Source organism: Vicia villosa, linkage group LG2, assembly GCF_029867415.1.
Source record: "Vicia villosa cultivar HV-30 ecotype Madison, WI linkage group LG2, Vvil1.0, whole genome shotgun sequence".
In the NCBI taxonomy this organism is placed as follows: domain Eukaryota; kingdom Viridiplantae; phylum Streptophyta; class Magnoliopsida; order Fabales; family Fabaceae; genus Vicia; species Vicia villosa.
This window is the reverse complement of record NC_081181.1, coordinates 190,771,738-190,787,780: the sequence shown is the minus strand read 5'-3', so window position 1 is coordinate 190,787,780 and position 16,043 is coordinate 190,771,738. Positions and strand designations below refer to the sequence as shown.

The 16,043-nt window shown below is 35.6% G+C and overlaps 1 protein-coding gene across 4 annotated transcripts; it reads left to right on the top strand.

The window, feature by feature from the left end:
* Positions 1-7,242: 7,242 nt before the first annotated feature.
* Positions 7,243-12,248, top strand: LOC131653375 (protein NEOXANTHIN-DEFICIENT 1). Of its 4 annotated transcripts, none has more exons than XM_058923500.1 (11): positions 7,243-7,367; positions 7,485-7,552; positions 7,637-7,720; positions 7,818-7,881; positions 8,024-8,070; positions 9,665-9,719; positions 10,598-10,636; positions 10,736-10,904; positions 11,039-11,102; positions 11,203-11,259; positions 11,913-12,248. In XM_058923500.1, the coding sequence occupies exons 2-11, from the start codon at positions 7,488-7,490 to the stop codon at positions 12,190-12,192; spliced, it is 924 nt and encodes a 307-aa protein (XP_058779483.1). In that variant the 5' UTR covers positions 7,243-7,367; positions 7,485-7,487; the 3' UTR covers positions 12,193-12,248. The 4 variants fall into 4 exon arrangements, with proteins under 4 accessions (XP_058779483.1, XP_058779481.1, XP_058779484.1 ...); XM_058923498.1 differs by having other exon boundaries at positions 11,036-11,102; XM_058923501.1 differs by having other exon boundaries at positions 7,244-7,367; positions 10,739-10,904.
* Positions 12,249-16,043: the final 3,795 nt, after the last annotated feature.

Sequence of the window (16,043 nt, the reverse complement as noted above, 5' to 3'; positions counted from 1 at the left end):
TGAAGAACATACAAGAATCAATGGAGGAATTCATCTTCATCAATAGAATGTCTTCGATTGGTAAAGAATCCACCTTCAATTGTTGTTCTCAGCTTCAGAATCAGATAGCTCTCCTAATTTCGCCCCCACCAAAGTTATTTTTCTCTTGGAAGCTAGGGCTTTTAAATAGAAGTTTTGGGCTTTTAACGCCGAGGCCGCGGCGCGGCAACGGATGAGCGCGGCGCGATCAGAAACAGAGACTTTGGCGCGGCGCTGGCTAGAACTCCCGCGGCGCGCCCTTGTCAAACTTCATCTTTTTGCTTTGCCTTTGAGACTTCCAGCTTCCTATCCTCTTCATGTTTTCCTAAAGCTCCAGTTCAGCTCTAAACCTGCATCAAAAGTACCCACAAGTGATTCGATTTGCTTTACACATGAACTAAACTTATTCAGTTCAATTCTTAATAAAAACCTATGGATTCATCACATTTTTGCATTGGTTTAGAGAAGAAATCACTTATATTAACACATGAATTTACCATTAATTTACTCCTAACAAACACTAGGTTCCCCATAGCCTCCTATTGGGCTTCGTGCAAATAATCTCCCCTAGTTTAGGTTAGGACATAGAGTATGGTTTCTCGGTGAAATCGCTCTAAGAGCTCAAACCAACTATACCATGCCTCCTCTTGGGCTTCGTACAAACGACTTGTCCCTCCCATAGCCTCCTCTTGGGCTTACAATGCAAGGACCCTCGATTGTCCCTCCCATAGCCTCCTCTTGGGCTTACAATGCAAGGACCCTCAGATAGCCTCCTCTTGGGCTTCGTACAAGGACCCACGGGCTTCTTATAAGCATCCCCAATATCCAAATCAAATACCCTAGGAGATTAGACATTTATCATCTCTATGATAGGAGTATCTCTTGTATATCATCACAAACAATCAATCAATCAAACTTTTTTTTGCCACAAGGCTGGCTAATCAATCAAACCGTTTTGCCACCAGGCTGGCTGATTAATCAAAGTTTTTGTCACAAGGCTGACTTCATTGAAACTTTTGCCACAAGGCTGGCTGATTAATCAAAACTTTTTGTCACAAGGCTGACTTCATTGAAAGTTTTTGCCACAAGGCTGGCTAAACAAAAAAAACATCTTTATCATTCTAAGCGCCATAAGTGGCACAGCCCAGGGCTTATAATGAAAAGATTTCAAGCAAAATCAAACAGATGTATGTGATGATATAGATTAGATACATCGAACATTTAGATGACATTTGTCTCTTATCCCTTGCTTCCACTAGCATAAGTGGGAACTACGATTGCTCTGACTTTCTCAACATCCCTTTGAGAATACGTAGGCACAAGGTCGTATCCTTGGCGAGCAAAACTTCTCCCTCAAACCACTCAAACCTTAGCACCCGTAGACCCCGAGCTACAGATGCTCTGATTCCCTCTAAGGGATATGTATGCAGAGGATCGCGATGATCTTTGCGAGCATAATCAAACAAACTCCCTAGGTCCCACCTATCTCACAAGAACCTCTCCATAACATAGAATGAAAAAACATAGAAAAGAAACCTATAGAGTACTATAGATACGTTGGGTGCTAATACCTTCCCTTCGTATAACCAACCCTCTTACCCGGAATCTCTCCCCCACTTTTTAGGTTATTGCAACTTTTTTTCCTTTTCCTACTTTGGAAACAATAAAAATTTTGGTCGAAACAAAAGAAAAATCATTTTTTGAGCACTCGAGCCCAAAGAAGGCATCAGGTGTCTCATCCCGAAAAAGATACGATTTTTCCCCGCGACACACATGCATATGCACAGTTGAGTCACATCTTGAGTTGTGTGTTAAAGTTGTTGTTGTTATTAAGCTGTGTTGATTTAAGTTGTTATGCTAATGCGATGGATAATTAAAGTTGTCTTGTTGATGTTATTAAGTTGTTTGTCGGCTTTTGCATATTCGTTGTTTTAAAGTCGTGATAATTGTATGATCTAATCTAATATATTGTTTATCATCACCTGTTTATATTGATTCAATATCTCACCCTTTATTTTTTTTCGCTGTTACCTTTATACTGGTAATGTGCAGGTGATTCACAGTGACGAAGATTTAGTAGTTTCATCGAGTCCAAGTTGGTGTTGTCGCTCTGATACATAGGACTAAGGGGTATGAATGATAGTTATTTCTTTTGTGCTTTTAATTGTTGTTATTACTTTAGATGTTGAACTGAAAGTTGAAGTTGAAGGTTCGAAAAACACAATAAGAGGGGTTGGATTGGGTTTTTGATAAAATAAAAACTTATGACACGTTTGGTTATCCTGGTTCCTTTGAACTTAAACTACTCCAGTCCACCCGCCAAGGTGATTTTGCCTCTCTCTTACGAGGACTTAATCCACTAAATCAAACTTGATTACAACAATTTCACAATGACAACCGTCAAATTCTTCTTGAGATAAATCACAACCCGGTTTCTCAAGGAACAATAACAATAAACTAAATCTTATGTGTTTACAAAAATGCTTCTAATAAGATGTATAACAATTGGGGGGTTACATGCACCACTCTGACAAATATCTGATTATGGTGTTGGACCCACATGCCAACCATCCGGAATATAATGCGATGCAGTCGAAGGGGACAACATCACCATAACCACTGAAGGGCGTCCATTGGATGTCATCGTGAACAGTGCGCTCACGGTATACACGATATGGGCCCACCTTCTGATTCCTCCTTTGGAGGACGTATGATGTGACCCTTGGCATGGCGTCAGTGAGGAATGTGCAAGAGCCACCAAGTGGTTCTCATAAAGCTCTCTCAAGCTGCAGAATCAGATATGTGCCCCATTCGTTACACAACATTCCCTCTCGGCCATAAATGGGTTCATGCCTAGAAAATCCACCATCCACTCGATGGCCTCAACCCGCTGTATGCGAGAATGATTCAGTAGCCTCCCTCTGATCGGCAGGTGGAACATACATGCAATGTCATGAGGGTGATCGTTAACTCCCCAACAGGAAAGTGGAAAGACGACATCTCCTTGTGCCACCTTTCGGTAAATTCCCCCTACATGTCGTGGATTATGGTACTTTATCTGGTCATGTATAACCCGCCTAGACCGGAGGCAGCTACAACATCGTTAAACCACTGAGCATGCGGAATAAAGAGATCAAATATTTTCTGCAAATGGTTCACGGATTTTATGGTCGGTCTTTCCTGTGACAACAAAAAAACAACAATGTTAGTTAATGTTTTCAACTATTTGTAATTAAAACGGCTAACTTAGAAAGTGTAATAAAAAACTACCTCTCCCTCCCAAATGTAACACCCGTATTTTTAAATTATTAGATAAATTGAATTTTGGTTAATTATTTAATTAAAATTTAGTTTATGAATATTTTTGAAAATAATGGAGTAAATGAATAAGAAGAGAATAATTGACTTTTGGGGGTGTGAGGTGTAATTAGTGGGTGTATGGAGTAAAAAGCTCTACACTTAGTCCTAATTATATTATTGTTTTATTATTGAGAAAAATAGAAAAGAAGAGAGCAAGAGAAGGTTTGGGAGAAAAAGGTTTTATCGTAGAAGTGAGAAGAGCAAAGGAAGGAGGAAAATCCCAAGGTTCAAGGATCAATTCAAGAACATCCATCGAGGTAAGGGGAGAATTTTCCTTTTAGTATCTCTTATGTGGTCTTAGGTGATAGGTAGATTGATGTATGGTTTGGTTCAATTAGATATTGGGATTGTTAGGTTAGAGTGTTATAGTTTGGATTGAATTGATGCAAATTGCATGATCTATTGTTTAATAATGAGTTTAAATGATGTTTGGTGATGTATGATTGAATGTATGATGATTGTATGTTAGTATATGAGGTTTAGACTCGATTTTGGATTGGAAATAGGTGGAATCGCAGGGTCTGTGCAGACCTGAGAATTTGTAAAATCGCAGGTCCACTAAGCGGAGGGGGGGTCCGCTAAGCGGAGGACCCGACCTGGTTAGCTTATGTCTAACGTCGCTAGTGGTCCGCTGAGCGGAGGTCTGAAGGAAGTTCGCTTCTGCCTCACGTCACTAGTGGTCCGTTGAGCGAACCTTGCTGTGCCGAAATTTTTTTAAACTTTAAAATAGTGTATCTTTTGATCCGTGTATCCTTTCTTAGTGCCGTTTTGGACGTTGTAAAAGTAATTAAATGTTTTATATGATGAATGATGAATATGGGAAGTGGCCGACTTTATTTCTTTAAAACTCGATTTAATTACTTGTTGAGAATTAAACATTATGTGCATGTGAAATAGGTGTGACAATGTATTTGATGTGGTGATGAATTGGCTGTGATTATTATTATGATTGTGATGAATGCATGACTATTTGAATGATGTTGAAAACATGTACATACTTATTCGGTGATGTGGTGTTGAGATGAGTTATTCATCGTGATCGGTGATGTTTTTAAGTATGTTATGTGTGTTCATTCATTCATATGCATTCGGTGATGGATCCCGGTGATGTTTGGATCGATGGTGGAAATAATTCCCATTGTGCGGAATTTGTGTCGGTGGGCCGTATCTCGATGAGGCGTAGATCGGTTAGGTGGATTGGTTCCACGGTTTATTGGTACCACATGCATAGTGTCAGTTGTGTCATATGCATTCTATTATATCATGATTGAATGGATTTTTGTGTTATGTGGTGTAATCTATCGTTGTATGAATTGATGAATAATAGTCATGAATCTGAATATGTATGATTGGGTGAACGATATATTATGATGCTCGTTGCTTATGAATTGCATAATATTTACTAACTGAGAATGAGACTCACCCTTACATGTTGTCATTTTCAGATTGAGGAGTAGCGGCATTAGTACTCAGTGAGGATGACTTGTAGAGTTTATCCGTTTATGTTGGGTCGTGTCGGTCATGCTCTGATCTTGTAACACTGGGGAACGATAGTTTTAGAGTTTTATGAGATTACTCTATTTTATTTGGTGCTGAATTACATTTCCATAGGTTGTATTGATGATGTTTCGTATTCCGCTGTGATAAACATGATTATGTTTTAGTAAATCGTTTCCTAATGAAGCATGACTTTGACCTTAGTTGGTTTATTTGTTTTAAACAATTGTGGCACCCTTGTGTTTATGTTTTTACTCTGATTATTTATTTAAATTGCCGCGGGGTTTAGAAGGGTGTTACACAAAACACGTTGAGGGACATGGTCATGGTAGTATATCAACAAAGATGTGTCTGAAGGCCCTCCCGGGTAGCCCTCCTCCTTATCATCCTGCGCTTCCACGTCGTGCTCAGGTGCTTCCACCCCGGGTACCCCCTCATCCTCAGGCACCTCCACCTCTTCATGATGTTCCTCCACCACCTCCTCCTCAAACTCACGGGAGGAAGACGCCCGAGAAAACCGACTCCTCAATCCAGATGAGAAACTTGCACGCGCCTCATCCATTTGACTGGTACTCAGACTCGACCCCGTCCTCGAGTCACTGCTTGTTGTGCAGCCCTCTCGCGCCGAGTCTATGTTGTCGGTGTCTCCCTACCCTGTCTAAGTCGTGCGATCAGTGCCTGATTTCCTGCCATTTTCCGGAAAAAATGCAACCGATAAGGCGGAATATTGCTTAGAAAGAGTGCTAAAGTCTTATGGCTTCATCATGTATCATGTTTTTTCGTCCATCTAGACTAGCGTTAAGGCGGAATATTCTTATATTTTGAACAATTCTTGCTGGATCCTCGGTTCGGGTTCTAATGTTTCTTTCTAGATGTATTTGTGGTTCGGTGATCCTTTCATTAATGATACAAGCATTGATGGTTTGATTATTAAAGAAATTAATCCTCACATCAGGATCTCAGACCTGACTAATAATGGGCAGTGGGGCATTCCTCCTATATGGTTTACCTGGTTCCCGTTCTTGGTTTCGCGGGTGGAAAATTTCATGGCAACATCTGTCGAATCCGAAGACATTATGGGCTGGAAGCATAGCATTACGAGTAATTTGGAGTTGCAAGAGGCGTACCGGTTTAAAGCTAAAACGCTCGCGGATGCCCCTTGGTGTAAGGCGATTTGACATATCAACATTCCTTGAGTAGATCCATCCTTGTTTGGCGGATGTTGCACGGTAAAATACCCACTGATGCCTAATTTTCCGTAATAAATCGAAATCTTTTCAGCACCTTTTATTTGACAGTGCCTTCTCCAAATATCTCTGGGTATGGCTGATGCATAAATTTCATATCTCTACTCCCCCCAATTCCATTGCTGTTTGGTTAGAGATTAGTACAAGAAATAAATCTCCGCAAGTTGCGCTCGTTCATTGTACTGTTGTTGTGCACCTCCTGTGCATCATTTGGTAGCTTTGCAATGCTGCTAGGCACAACAACCACAAGCCCAACACTAATTATGCTATTGTCTAGATTTTGAGGCAGGCTCAAATCTCCAGAAATTTGTCACACAAAGCCTCATATATTAACATGCTGGATTTCACTTTCATCAAAGAGTTCAAAGTTAACATCATCCCTCCTAAAGCTCCTTCTATTATTGAAGTGATTTGGAATCCTCATTCTTTTGGATGGATCAAGTGCAACTGCGATGGAGCGTTCTTAGATGATTCATCCAATGCGGGTGGTGCAAGCATATTTCGTAATTATAGAGGAGACTTTATCCTAGCTTTTGTGGAGAATATTCGGTGCAATTCTTCAATTCATGCTGAATTTGGGGCAGTGATTTGTGCTATGGAGATAGCTATTGATAGGGGTTGGCATAAGCATTGGGTTAAAATCGGTTCTATCATGGTTGTCAAAGCTTTTTCCAACCATAGGTTAGTTCATTTTATTTATAGGATCCGTTGGCAATTTTGTGTCCTTCACACTAATTTTTCGCATATGTTTATCACTCACATCTATAGGGAAGGTAATTCCCGTGCCGATTTTTTGGCTAATTTAGTGTTCGACATCGCTCTACCATCATTTGAGATTCCATCCCGTTGGAGATTCGAAAAGATTTTGTAAAGAATAGATTAGGTATACATTTATTTAGGTTCTAGTAATTTTGGGATAATTGGTTCCCTGTTTTATACCGTTTCTGTTTATTATATATATTACCTTATTAAAAAAAAATCCAAAAATTATAACTTAAATGGTATTTATACCATCTTGTCCTATTTATTATCCTCTCACACATTGAATGTCGAAGACCCATTTATTTAGAAAACAAGTAATTTATCATTTTCATTAATATCGTGTACTATTATTTATGTCCATACAAAACGACACTGTGGACCAAAAGTTTTAGTTTATCCATTCATATCACTTCCACACACTTCTTCTTTTCTTCTCCTTCACTCACCAAACTTCCATCACTTCAACAAATTTCTTAACTTAAGGTAATCCATAACCTCCAATTAACTTCCTCTTTTCCATTTCATTTCATATAATGTGATTATTACATCATCATTATGATATATAAATTCACACTAATTTAGTAGCCTTCATTTTTTTAGTTGATGGAATCTTTAGAGACTAAATCTTCATCTGGTTATGGTAAGCCTCCATGGATATTTAGAGGAAGGTAAGTGTGAAATGTGTAACTATCTTTTTATAGCAAGTTTGTGTATATTTGAGTAACTTGTTTTGTTTATGGGTATATTATCAGTGCTTTGTATCAACTCCATCTTGTGAAAGCAGAGAAAGCAAGAGCATGTATTCCAAAAGAATTCAAATTGGTTGAAGCTTTTGGGTATGTAGCTTTAATTTAAATTATTTATTGTTTGTTTATTTCTAATTTTATTTTATTTTGTAAAATAAAAGTTTGATTTTGCAACCATTGTTTATAGATACACTCTTGGTGGATTTTTTCTAGCTAGTTATGAGGATAGTCCTGTTGGTGTATTTGATGAGGTTATGTATTTTTTTACTCTCATATTTTCTGAAATAGTTTTCAAATAAATAAATAAATATATTCTAGAAGATTTTTATAAAAATATTATTTATGAATTTGTGTAAATGGCTGACATTAGAAATTTATTGTGATGGGTTGCAGCTTGTTGTGATTGCAGGACTTGTTTGGAACCGCCCAACATCTTGCGCGTATGTTTTACTTTTTCATTTATTTACTATTGTGGGATCATTTTCTTTTTTATTATTTTAATTAGAATGATAGAGAAGAATGGGCTAAACTGCATGATCATTGAAAATAACATTAAAAAACTCAAAATATGTTAGTACTAGTATTTTTGGATTGATTATAAACTAAAGTAACTAATTTTATGTATCTATTGAAGAAATTTATTTAAGTAGCTAATTTCAATTATATTTTCTAAAGAATTAAGAAGAAGAAGGTAGTATTATCTTGTTTTGGATAGCTTCATGTCCTTTGTTATTGTGGTTACGATTTATTGTCTATTGTAAGTGAAAGAATCTTTACAATTTTATTCTACAAAAAGTTGTCTCGTGTCTCGTTAGATCGATGTGTATGAGTAGTGTGTATAAACTATTTTTAACATCGATTCTTAAATAGTGTGGGATTTTTTTAGTCAATTCTGAACAGTTGTCCTCCAATCAGAACTAAGAGTCATGATGCGAATTTTGAGTTCCTACATATAACGCCAATATTTCGGTCGACCTAAAGTCCACTCTACTGTGGCTCGGAAATTTGTACATTTTGAGTGAGAACCCTCGTGATTTAAGTATATGGATATTGTAATTGAGAAATGCTAAAATTATTAAGTTGAACACCAACACCAAAATTCACACCCTAACTCTCACGATTATGCACGGGTTTCTAGTATTTATTATTATTTTATTTAAAAAAATGTCTTTTACACTGTTTATAAATAATATGAAACTATTTTGTTCAGTTTGAAATAACACATTTTTGAAAGTAAATTTTTTTCTTATTAATAGAACAAGAGGGGGAGTTCTACCTAATAAATTTAGTTCATACATGAGAGATAATGTTGTTGCCTACTAGTTGTCCAATCAAATTTGATTGTGTTCATCAATTGGATAAGCTCTACCAATAATACTACAATAGTGAGTGGATAACAAATCTTATCACTTTCAAGTTCCAATGCTTTATCATTGCTATAGTTGTATAACTACCACCCTTACTATCCAATCAAATGATGTGTTTGAAATAGATTCATGCATGCCTTAAGTAGCAGGAATTTTCATAAATTAATTACATTTATAATTCAATATACTAGTAATAAAATGATTGGATTTATAGATTAATGTTTATTCATTTTTTTGGGTGAAAAATCTAGTTTCATTATTAGTTCATAATCTTTAAAGTCAAATTGATATCAAGCCTTTTTTTTTTTTCTTCATGTAAAAGCTTGATATTTAAGGGTGTACTATTTATTGTTAAAAATACATTGAAAAATCACAGTGGCCATAAACTTTTATTTAGATACTACTCACTAAAGTTGCTATTTTGTCTTCTTCTTCATCACTTTTCTTTCCAACATTTTACCATTTTTGGAATTATTTATTTATAGTACTTTCCATCCAAATCATTGCTTAAGATTTAGCACGGCAAGTTGTGAAGAATAATTTAAGTTTATTTATCACATATTTCCATTGGAAGCTGCAATAACAAACTACTTTACACTTTATTCCCCTTTTTGCTTTGTAAAGATTTAGTTCTATATACTTATATCTGTTTATTTTTTGTGAAAAGTTGGGCAACCAAGGTGTACGTAAACAACAAAGAAGCCTGTTCTCATGGAAGAAAGGTGTGAGAACAAAATTCCTTCATGCATTATTATTATTATTATTATTATTATTATTTTAATTTTATATTATTTTGTAGGGAGAATATTAAATTTTATAAGCTTTTTAAAATAATCCATTTTATAATGATGTTAATTTCACATACAATTAGCATTGCCGTCTTTAAAAACATGCAAGGCTGTACAGGTCCAAAATTTAACACGACTAATTTGTGTTTAAATAGAGTCTTATAAAACATATACCACCCTTAATCTATGATAAAATAGGACCCTATTTATTTTACGACTCTTAAATCGTGACTAATTTACTTAGGGTCATGGAAAACTTAAAAACTTAATACATTCTTTAATTGACATGTAATAGAGAATGGTCTAACCCATTTTTACAAATCCGATTCGTAAGGTAATGTCTGTCACTGTATATAAATCTTTTGTGGACTATATTTTTAACCAATGTGACTCGTAAGTTTTTTCCAATACACACCTCACGTTCGGCACTATTGGGCACCAAACGCCCAACACTAATGGATTTGATGCATAGATAGTAACCGTGGCCGGGTTGTCCAAGGTACCATTGGTAGGCTTTGATATCATATTAGAGTTTGGTCTAATTTATTCTATATAAATTTGACATCTTTCTAATACATCCCATCACGCCCAACCCTCTTTTGTCTCAATGTCCAATCGATAGACTTTAATATCAATTAGAGTTTGTCCAAAACGCATCATTACAAAACCAACTTAGAAAATAAGTGGTGTCACTCTATATATACACTCTGTGGATTGTATTTTTAACCAATGTGAAACTTGAGTGTTTCCTAATAAAATGTAAGTTCTTTAAAATTATGTGTTTGGTATTGAAAGTATCAATTTTTCTACAGGAAGTGGGTCTTCCAAGTCAAGTTGCTACGTTTTCTAAGGTATTTATTTTTTTACCTTAGGAAATTCTCTTAAATCTATACTAAATTCATTCATACTATATATTAATGTATCAGACAATAATATATTTTTTGTTCCAGCAGACAATTACCGCAGTCTCAAAACAATCCGAGAGCAGGAGTGGATTTTTAAATACAATTCAAATTGGTTCCTCGTTCCGAAATTCTAACGATCAACAGAATGTTCAAGTAACCAAAATCAAATCTCTTGATGCAGAGGATACTTGTAACACAAGTCTCACTAGTCCTGGTGAGTGAAATTTGATACTGCTTATGACTTTGCATCTTATGCTTCTTATGATTTCACCGCGTTTTGTTCATTTTGTTTCTCTTGTAATTATAATTAACCTAAGGTTTTACTGATTACAAGCATGTTGACAGCAGTGCCTGCTTTGAAGTTCGACCATTGGATGGGGCCAAAAATTGGAATGTCACTTCCAAGTTTTAGGTAAATCATTTCATTCACTCATCATCTCCATATTTTACTATAAGTATCTTCAATTTTCAACAACAAAGTAATAACCAATTTGTTTCAAAATTAATTGCAGTGGTGGTACAGTGTTTAATCCTAACCTCCTTAAGTACTCTTGCCAGATTGAATGCAGGTTTAGTCCCACTATTTAAAATTCTCTAATAATTATATTAAAGTGAGTACTTTTAGGTTGCGTTGCGGTCATAGTTACACGTTATCGTAGATATTGCAAAAAAAAAGAATACAAGTTAGGAATCACAATATGGGTTGCATTGCAACATACTATTTTCCTTAAAAAATATAAAAAATAAATACATGCCTCTCGCTATTATTATAACAAATATTATCTTTTTAGATACATTGAATAATAAATGTATCTGGTCTTTTATAAAGATCAAATACATTCATTATTCAATGAATCTAAAAAGAGAATATTTACTTAAAATAATGGCGGAGGAAGTATCTATCTAATACATGTATCTTTTTACTATATTTTGTTAAAGAGGGATCGCGTTGCGGCCGCAATTTAAAATTATTTGAATACTATGATTTTCTTGCATGGAAAACTATTTGAATTGAGATATGTGTTGCAACATACTACTTTCCTAACAAAATATAAAAGAAAAATACATGTATCTATCTGATACATGTATCTTTTTACTTATATTTTGTTAGAGGGATCGCGATGCAAATACATTACAGCTGCAATTTAAAACTATTTGAATACTATGATTTTTTTGCATGAAAAAATATTCTTATAATGTGTTATTTGACAAATTAAAATAGGGTGCAACCAGTGAAGCCTTTGAAGGTTTCAAGAGAATTTCCTTTAGCAAATGTTGATGATGACAAAGAGCAACAATCTTTACAAGACTATGGAGGAGGAAGTAGCCATGTGAATAAAGATCATAAAAATGAAATACAGAATTTAAGCACCTATGTGATGTTATCAAAACCTATATTAGCACTTAGGTTTAATCAAATGAAAATGCAGGTAGAAGCTCCTATTGTACTTTACCAATGCTCAAATTCTTTTGAAACCTCTAATGTTAGCTCTGTTCCATAAACTATGTAGTTTTACAAAAATTAAAATGAACATTTGTTTGAGTTTTGATGTGATAATTCTTCTTATTTATTATCATACCTCAATTTTTGACCCTAAGATCATACATCATTTGCATTTCAATCATCAATTAAGATCACAATCTTGAGGTATCATTTTGTCTTTGAGGGGAACCATCAAGCATTTTTAGCTTTTTATTTGTTTTATGTTAACCAAAATTCAAAAAAAATATGTATTTTTTCTCTTTTGTTTATATTTTACAGGTAAAAGATCAAGCAAAAATCAAAATAGTGCAAGAAAGCAATTTTTGAAAATTTCACTATGGAAATCGATTTACCCATATAGGAAATCGATTTTTCTGGACGAAATTTGAAAAATAAGGAGGGAAGTATGACATCATTTTGGCACCTATTTTCTTTGATTATTTTTGTCATTTTACCAATTTTCCACCTCACCAAAATTAATTCCCTTCATTAAACCCATTTAAGCTCCATTTTACCATTTAAATACCATTTTACCATTTAAACACCAATTAAACACAAGCTAATTAACCAAAAGCAAAAAGACCAAATTGCCACTACTCTTGCTCCCATCCTATAAATAGAGGTCTCTACTCTCTCATTTCACAAGCTTAGAAAGCCAACAAACCCCTTGCAATTTCTCTCCTCATCCCTACCAAATTCACCAAAGCTCTTTTTCTTTCATAAAGTTTGTGAGTCACATCTTGAACCTCACAAACTTTGAGCTAAACCACCATTCATTTCACTCTTTTTTCTTCAATTGTTGAGAGATCAAGATTTGTGTTGTTGATCATTGAAGTGGATCTAAGTTTTGTTTAAGATTTGGTAATTTTCTTCATCCTTTTTCATTTATCATAATGTGATTCTTGTGTTTGTGTGTGATGCATCTTTGATGCTATATTGGTCCTATTTGATGGTGAATTGATGGAAAATTCGTACTCCAATTGATATGTGATCATAAGGTGTTTGTATGTTTGCTTAAGTCAAGTTTTATGTTTCCTAATGCTGATTTTTTGATAGCTGTGTGCAGGAAATCGATTTCCCTCTGTAGGAAATCGATTTCCACCTTGTTTTTATGCCAATTTTGAACTCTGCACTAAGGAAATCGATTTCCTACAGAGGTAAATCGATTATCAGTGAGGCATAATGCTTGTTTTTGTGGTTTTTGACTTGTTTTTGGTTCTAACTCTTCTTCTACTCCATTCTTTTGATATTTTCTTTGAATCACAAGTTAGAGGCCTAATTTCTAATTTCAATGGACTTAGGACGTCGATAGGATGAGAATCCAAATCCGCAAAATTAAGTGATTGAACTTAGGGCGTCGAGTTAAAACATGATTGAACTTTGAAAAGAAAATATCAGAGACATTCAAGATAAAACATGAATGAAGACAACATCAAAGATGATCAAGATAAAACACGATTAGACTTTGAGAAGAAATTTTCAGAGACATTCAAGATAAAACATGAATGAGGAGAAAGGTTGACAAATGCCAAGTAAGTTTACACCACAAGGTAAGACTTTAAAAACAACAAGACTCGAGAAGATACACATGAATATGCATGGTATATGAAATTTTTGTGCATGATACATGAATGATCTATGAAATGAAATTGTTTGTAACAACTGAGATAGACTCCTCTATGAGAGGAGATTGGAACTCTAACTCCTCAACACTGTTAGAACAAGATTTGTTCTTATCAATTATCTTAGTTTTGATGATAACAATAATATGAATTTTGCTTTAGATAATATGGTACTCTAATCCAATGCAATTTCCCTTTCAGGAAATATATAAAGAGTACGCATAATTCAGCGCTCAGAAGTTGTGTCTCAAATGGTTCAGCATGCAACATCAGAACATGGTCTGGCAAGACATCAGAAGATGGTCGAAGCAGAATCAGAACATGGGTCTATGAAAGCATCAGAAGAACATGAGATCAGAAGCACTGAAGATCAGAAGATGGTATCACGCTCAGAAGCACTTCAAGGTCAGAAGATCAGAAGATGCTATGCACCAAGCTGTTTGACTCTGATGATATTCAAACGTTATATTCACAAACATCAGATCAGAAGGAAGTACACGTGGCAGACTACGCTGACTGACAAAAGGAACGTTAAAAGCTATTAAAGGCTACGTCAGTAGACACAGCGTGAACAAGGCTCGAGGTAGTTGACAAAAGCGTATAACATTAAATGCAATGCTGTACGGAACACGCAAAGCATTAAATGCACTCAACGGTCATCTTCTCAACGCCTATAAATATGAAGTTCTGATGAGAAGCAAGGTTGACGATTTTAACGATTCTGCACCAAAATAACTTATATCAAACTTGCTGAAACGCTGTTCAAATCTAAACTCAGAATCTTCATCTTCATCAAAGCTCACTACATTGCTGTTGTAATATATTAGTGAGATTAAGCTTAAACGTTAAGAGAAATATCACAGTTGTGATTATAGCTTTTAAGAAGCATTTGTAAACTCTTGAATTGATTACATTAAGTTGTAAGGAACTAGAGTGATCGTGTGATCAGTATACTCTAGGAAGTCTTAGCAGTTGGCTGAGCAGTTTGTAACTAGAGTGATCGTGTTGATCAGAATACTCTAGGGAAGTCTTAGGAGTGAACTAAGCCTAGAGTGATCGTGTTGATCAGTAGACTCTAGAAAAGTCTTAGAGGGTATCTAAGCAGTTGTTCCTGGAGTGATCAAGTTGTGATCAGAATACTCTAGAAGACTTAGTCGTGGACTAAGTGGAAAACCATTGTAATCCGTGCGATTAGTGGATTAAATCCTCAGTTGAGGTAAATCATCTCTGCGGGGGTGGACTGGAGTAGCTTCGTTAACAGCGAACCAGGATAAAAATAATTGTGCAATTTATTTTTATCGTCCAAGATTTAAAGTCACACTTATTCAATCCCCCCCCCTTTCTAAGTGTTTTTCTATCCTTCAATTGGTATCAGAGCGCCGGTTCTAAGGTGCAAGCACTTAACCGTGTTTAGAAAAGATTCAGGAAGAGAAAAACGCTTCATTTAAAAGATGGCTGGTGAAACTCCGACAAATCCACCTGCATCTACATCTGGCTCTGCTGAGCAATACAACGGTAACAATGGTTATACAAGACCGCCGGTATTTGAGGGTGAAAACTTTGAATACTGGAAAGATAAACTGGAAAGTTACTTTCTTGGTCTAGATGGTGATCTATGGGATCTTCTGATGGATGGTTACAAACATCCAGTAAATGCCAGTGGCGTAAAGCTGACAAGGCAAGAAATGAATGATGATCAAAAGAAGCATTTCAGGAATCATCATAAATGCAGAACTGTTTTGCTGAATGCTATTTCTCATGTTGAGTATGAGAAAATATCAAACAGGGAAACAGCCTATGATATATATGAGTCCTTGAAAATGACTCATGAAGGAAACGCTCAAGTCAAGGAGACCAAAGCTCTAGCTTTAATCCAGAAGTATGAAGCCTTCAAGATGGAGAATGATGAAGACATTGAAAAGATGTTTTCGAGATTTCAAACTCTGACTGCTGGATTGAGAGTTCTTGACAAAGGATACACCAAGGCTGATCATGTAAAGAAGATCATCAGAAGCTTACCCAGAAGATGGGGTCCTATGGTGACTGCATTCAAGATTGCAAAGAATCTGAATGAAGTTTCTCTGGAAGAGCTGATCAGTGCCTTGAGAAGCCATGAGATTGAGCTGGATGCAAATGAGCCTCAAAAGAAAGGTAAATCTATTGCATTAAAATCTAATATCAAGAAATGCACTAACGCTTTTCAGGCCAGAGAAGAAGATCCTGAAGAATCAGAATCTGAAGAAGAAGA

Bases quoted from the DNA above. Each gene is read 5' to 3' on its own strand.
- LOC131653375 (XM_058923498.1), top strand. From the start codon at position 7,488: ATGGAATCTTTAGAGACTAAATCTTCATCTGGTTATGGTAAGCCTCCA. The intron at 10,637-10,735 runs GTATTTATTTTT...TTTTTGTTCCAG, and splicing joins AAGTTGCTACGTTTTCTAAG to CAGACAATTACCGCAGTCTC. The intron at 11,260-11,912 runs GTTTAGTCCCAC...AAATTAAAATAG, and splicing joins TCTTGCCAGATTGAATGCAG to GGTGCAACCAGTGAAGCCTT.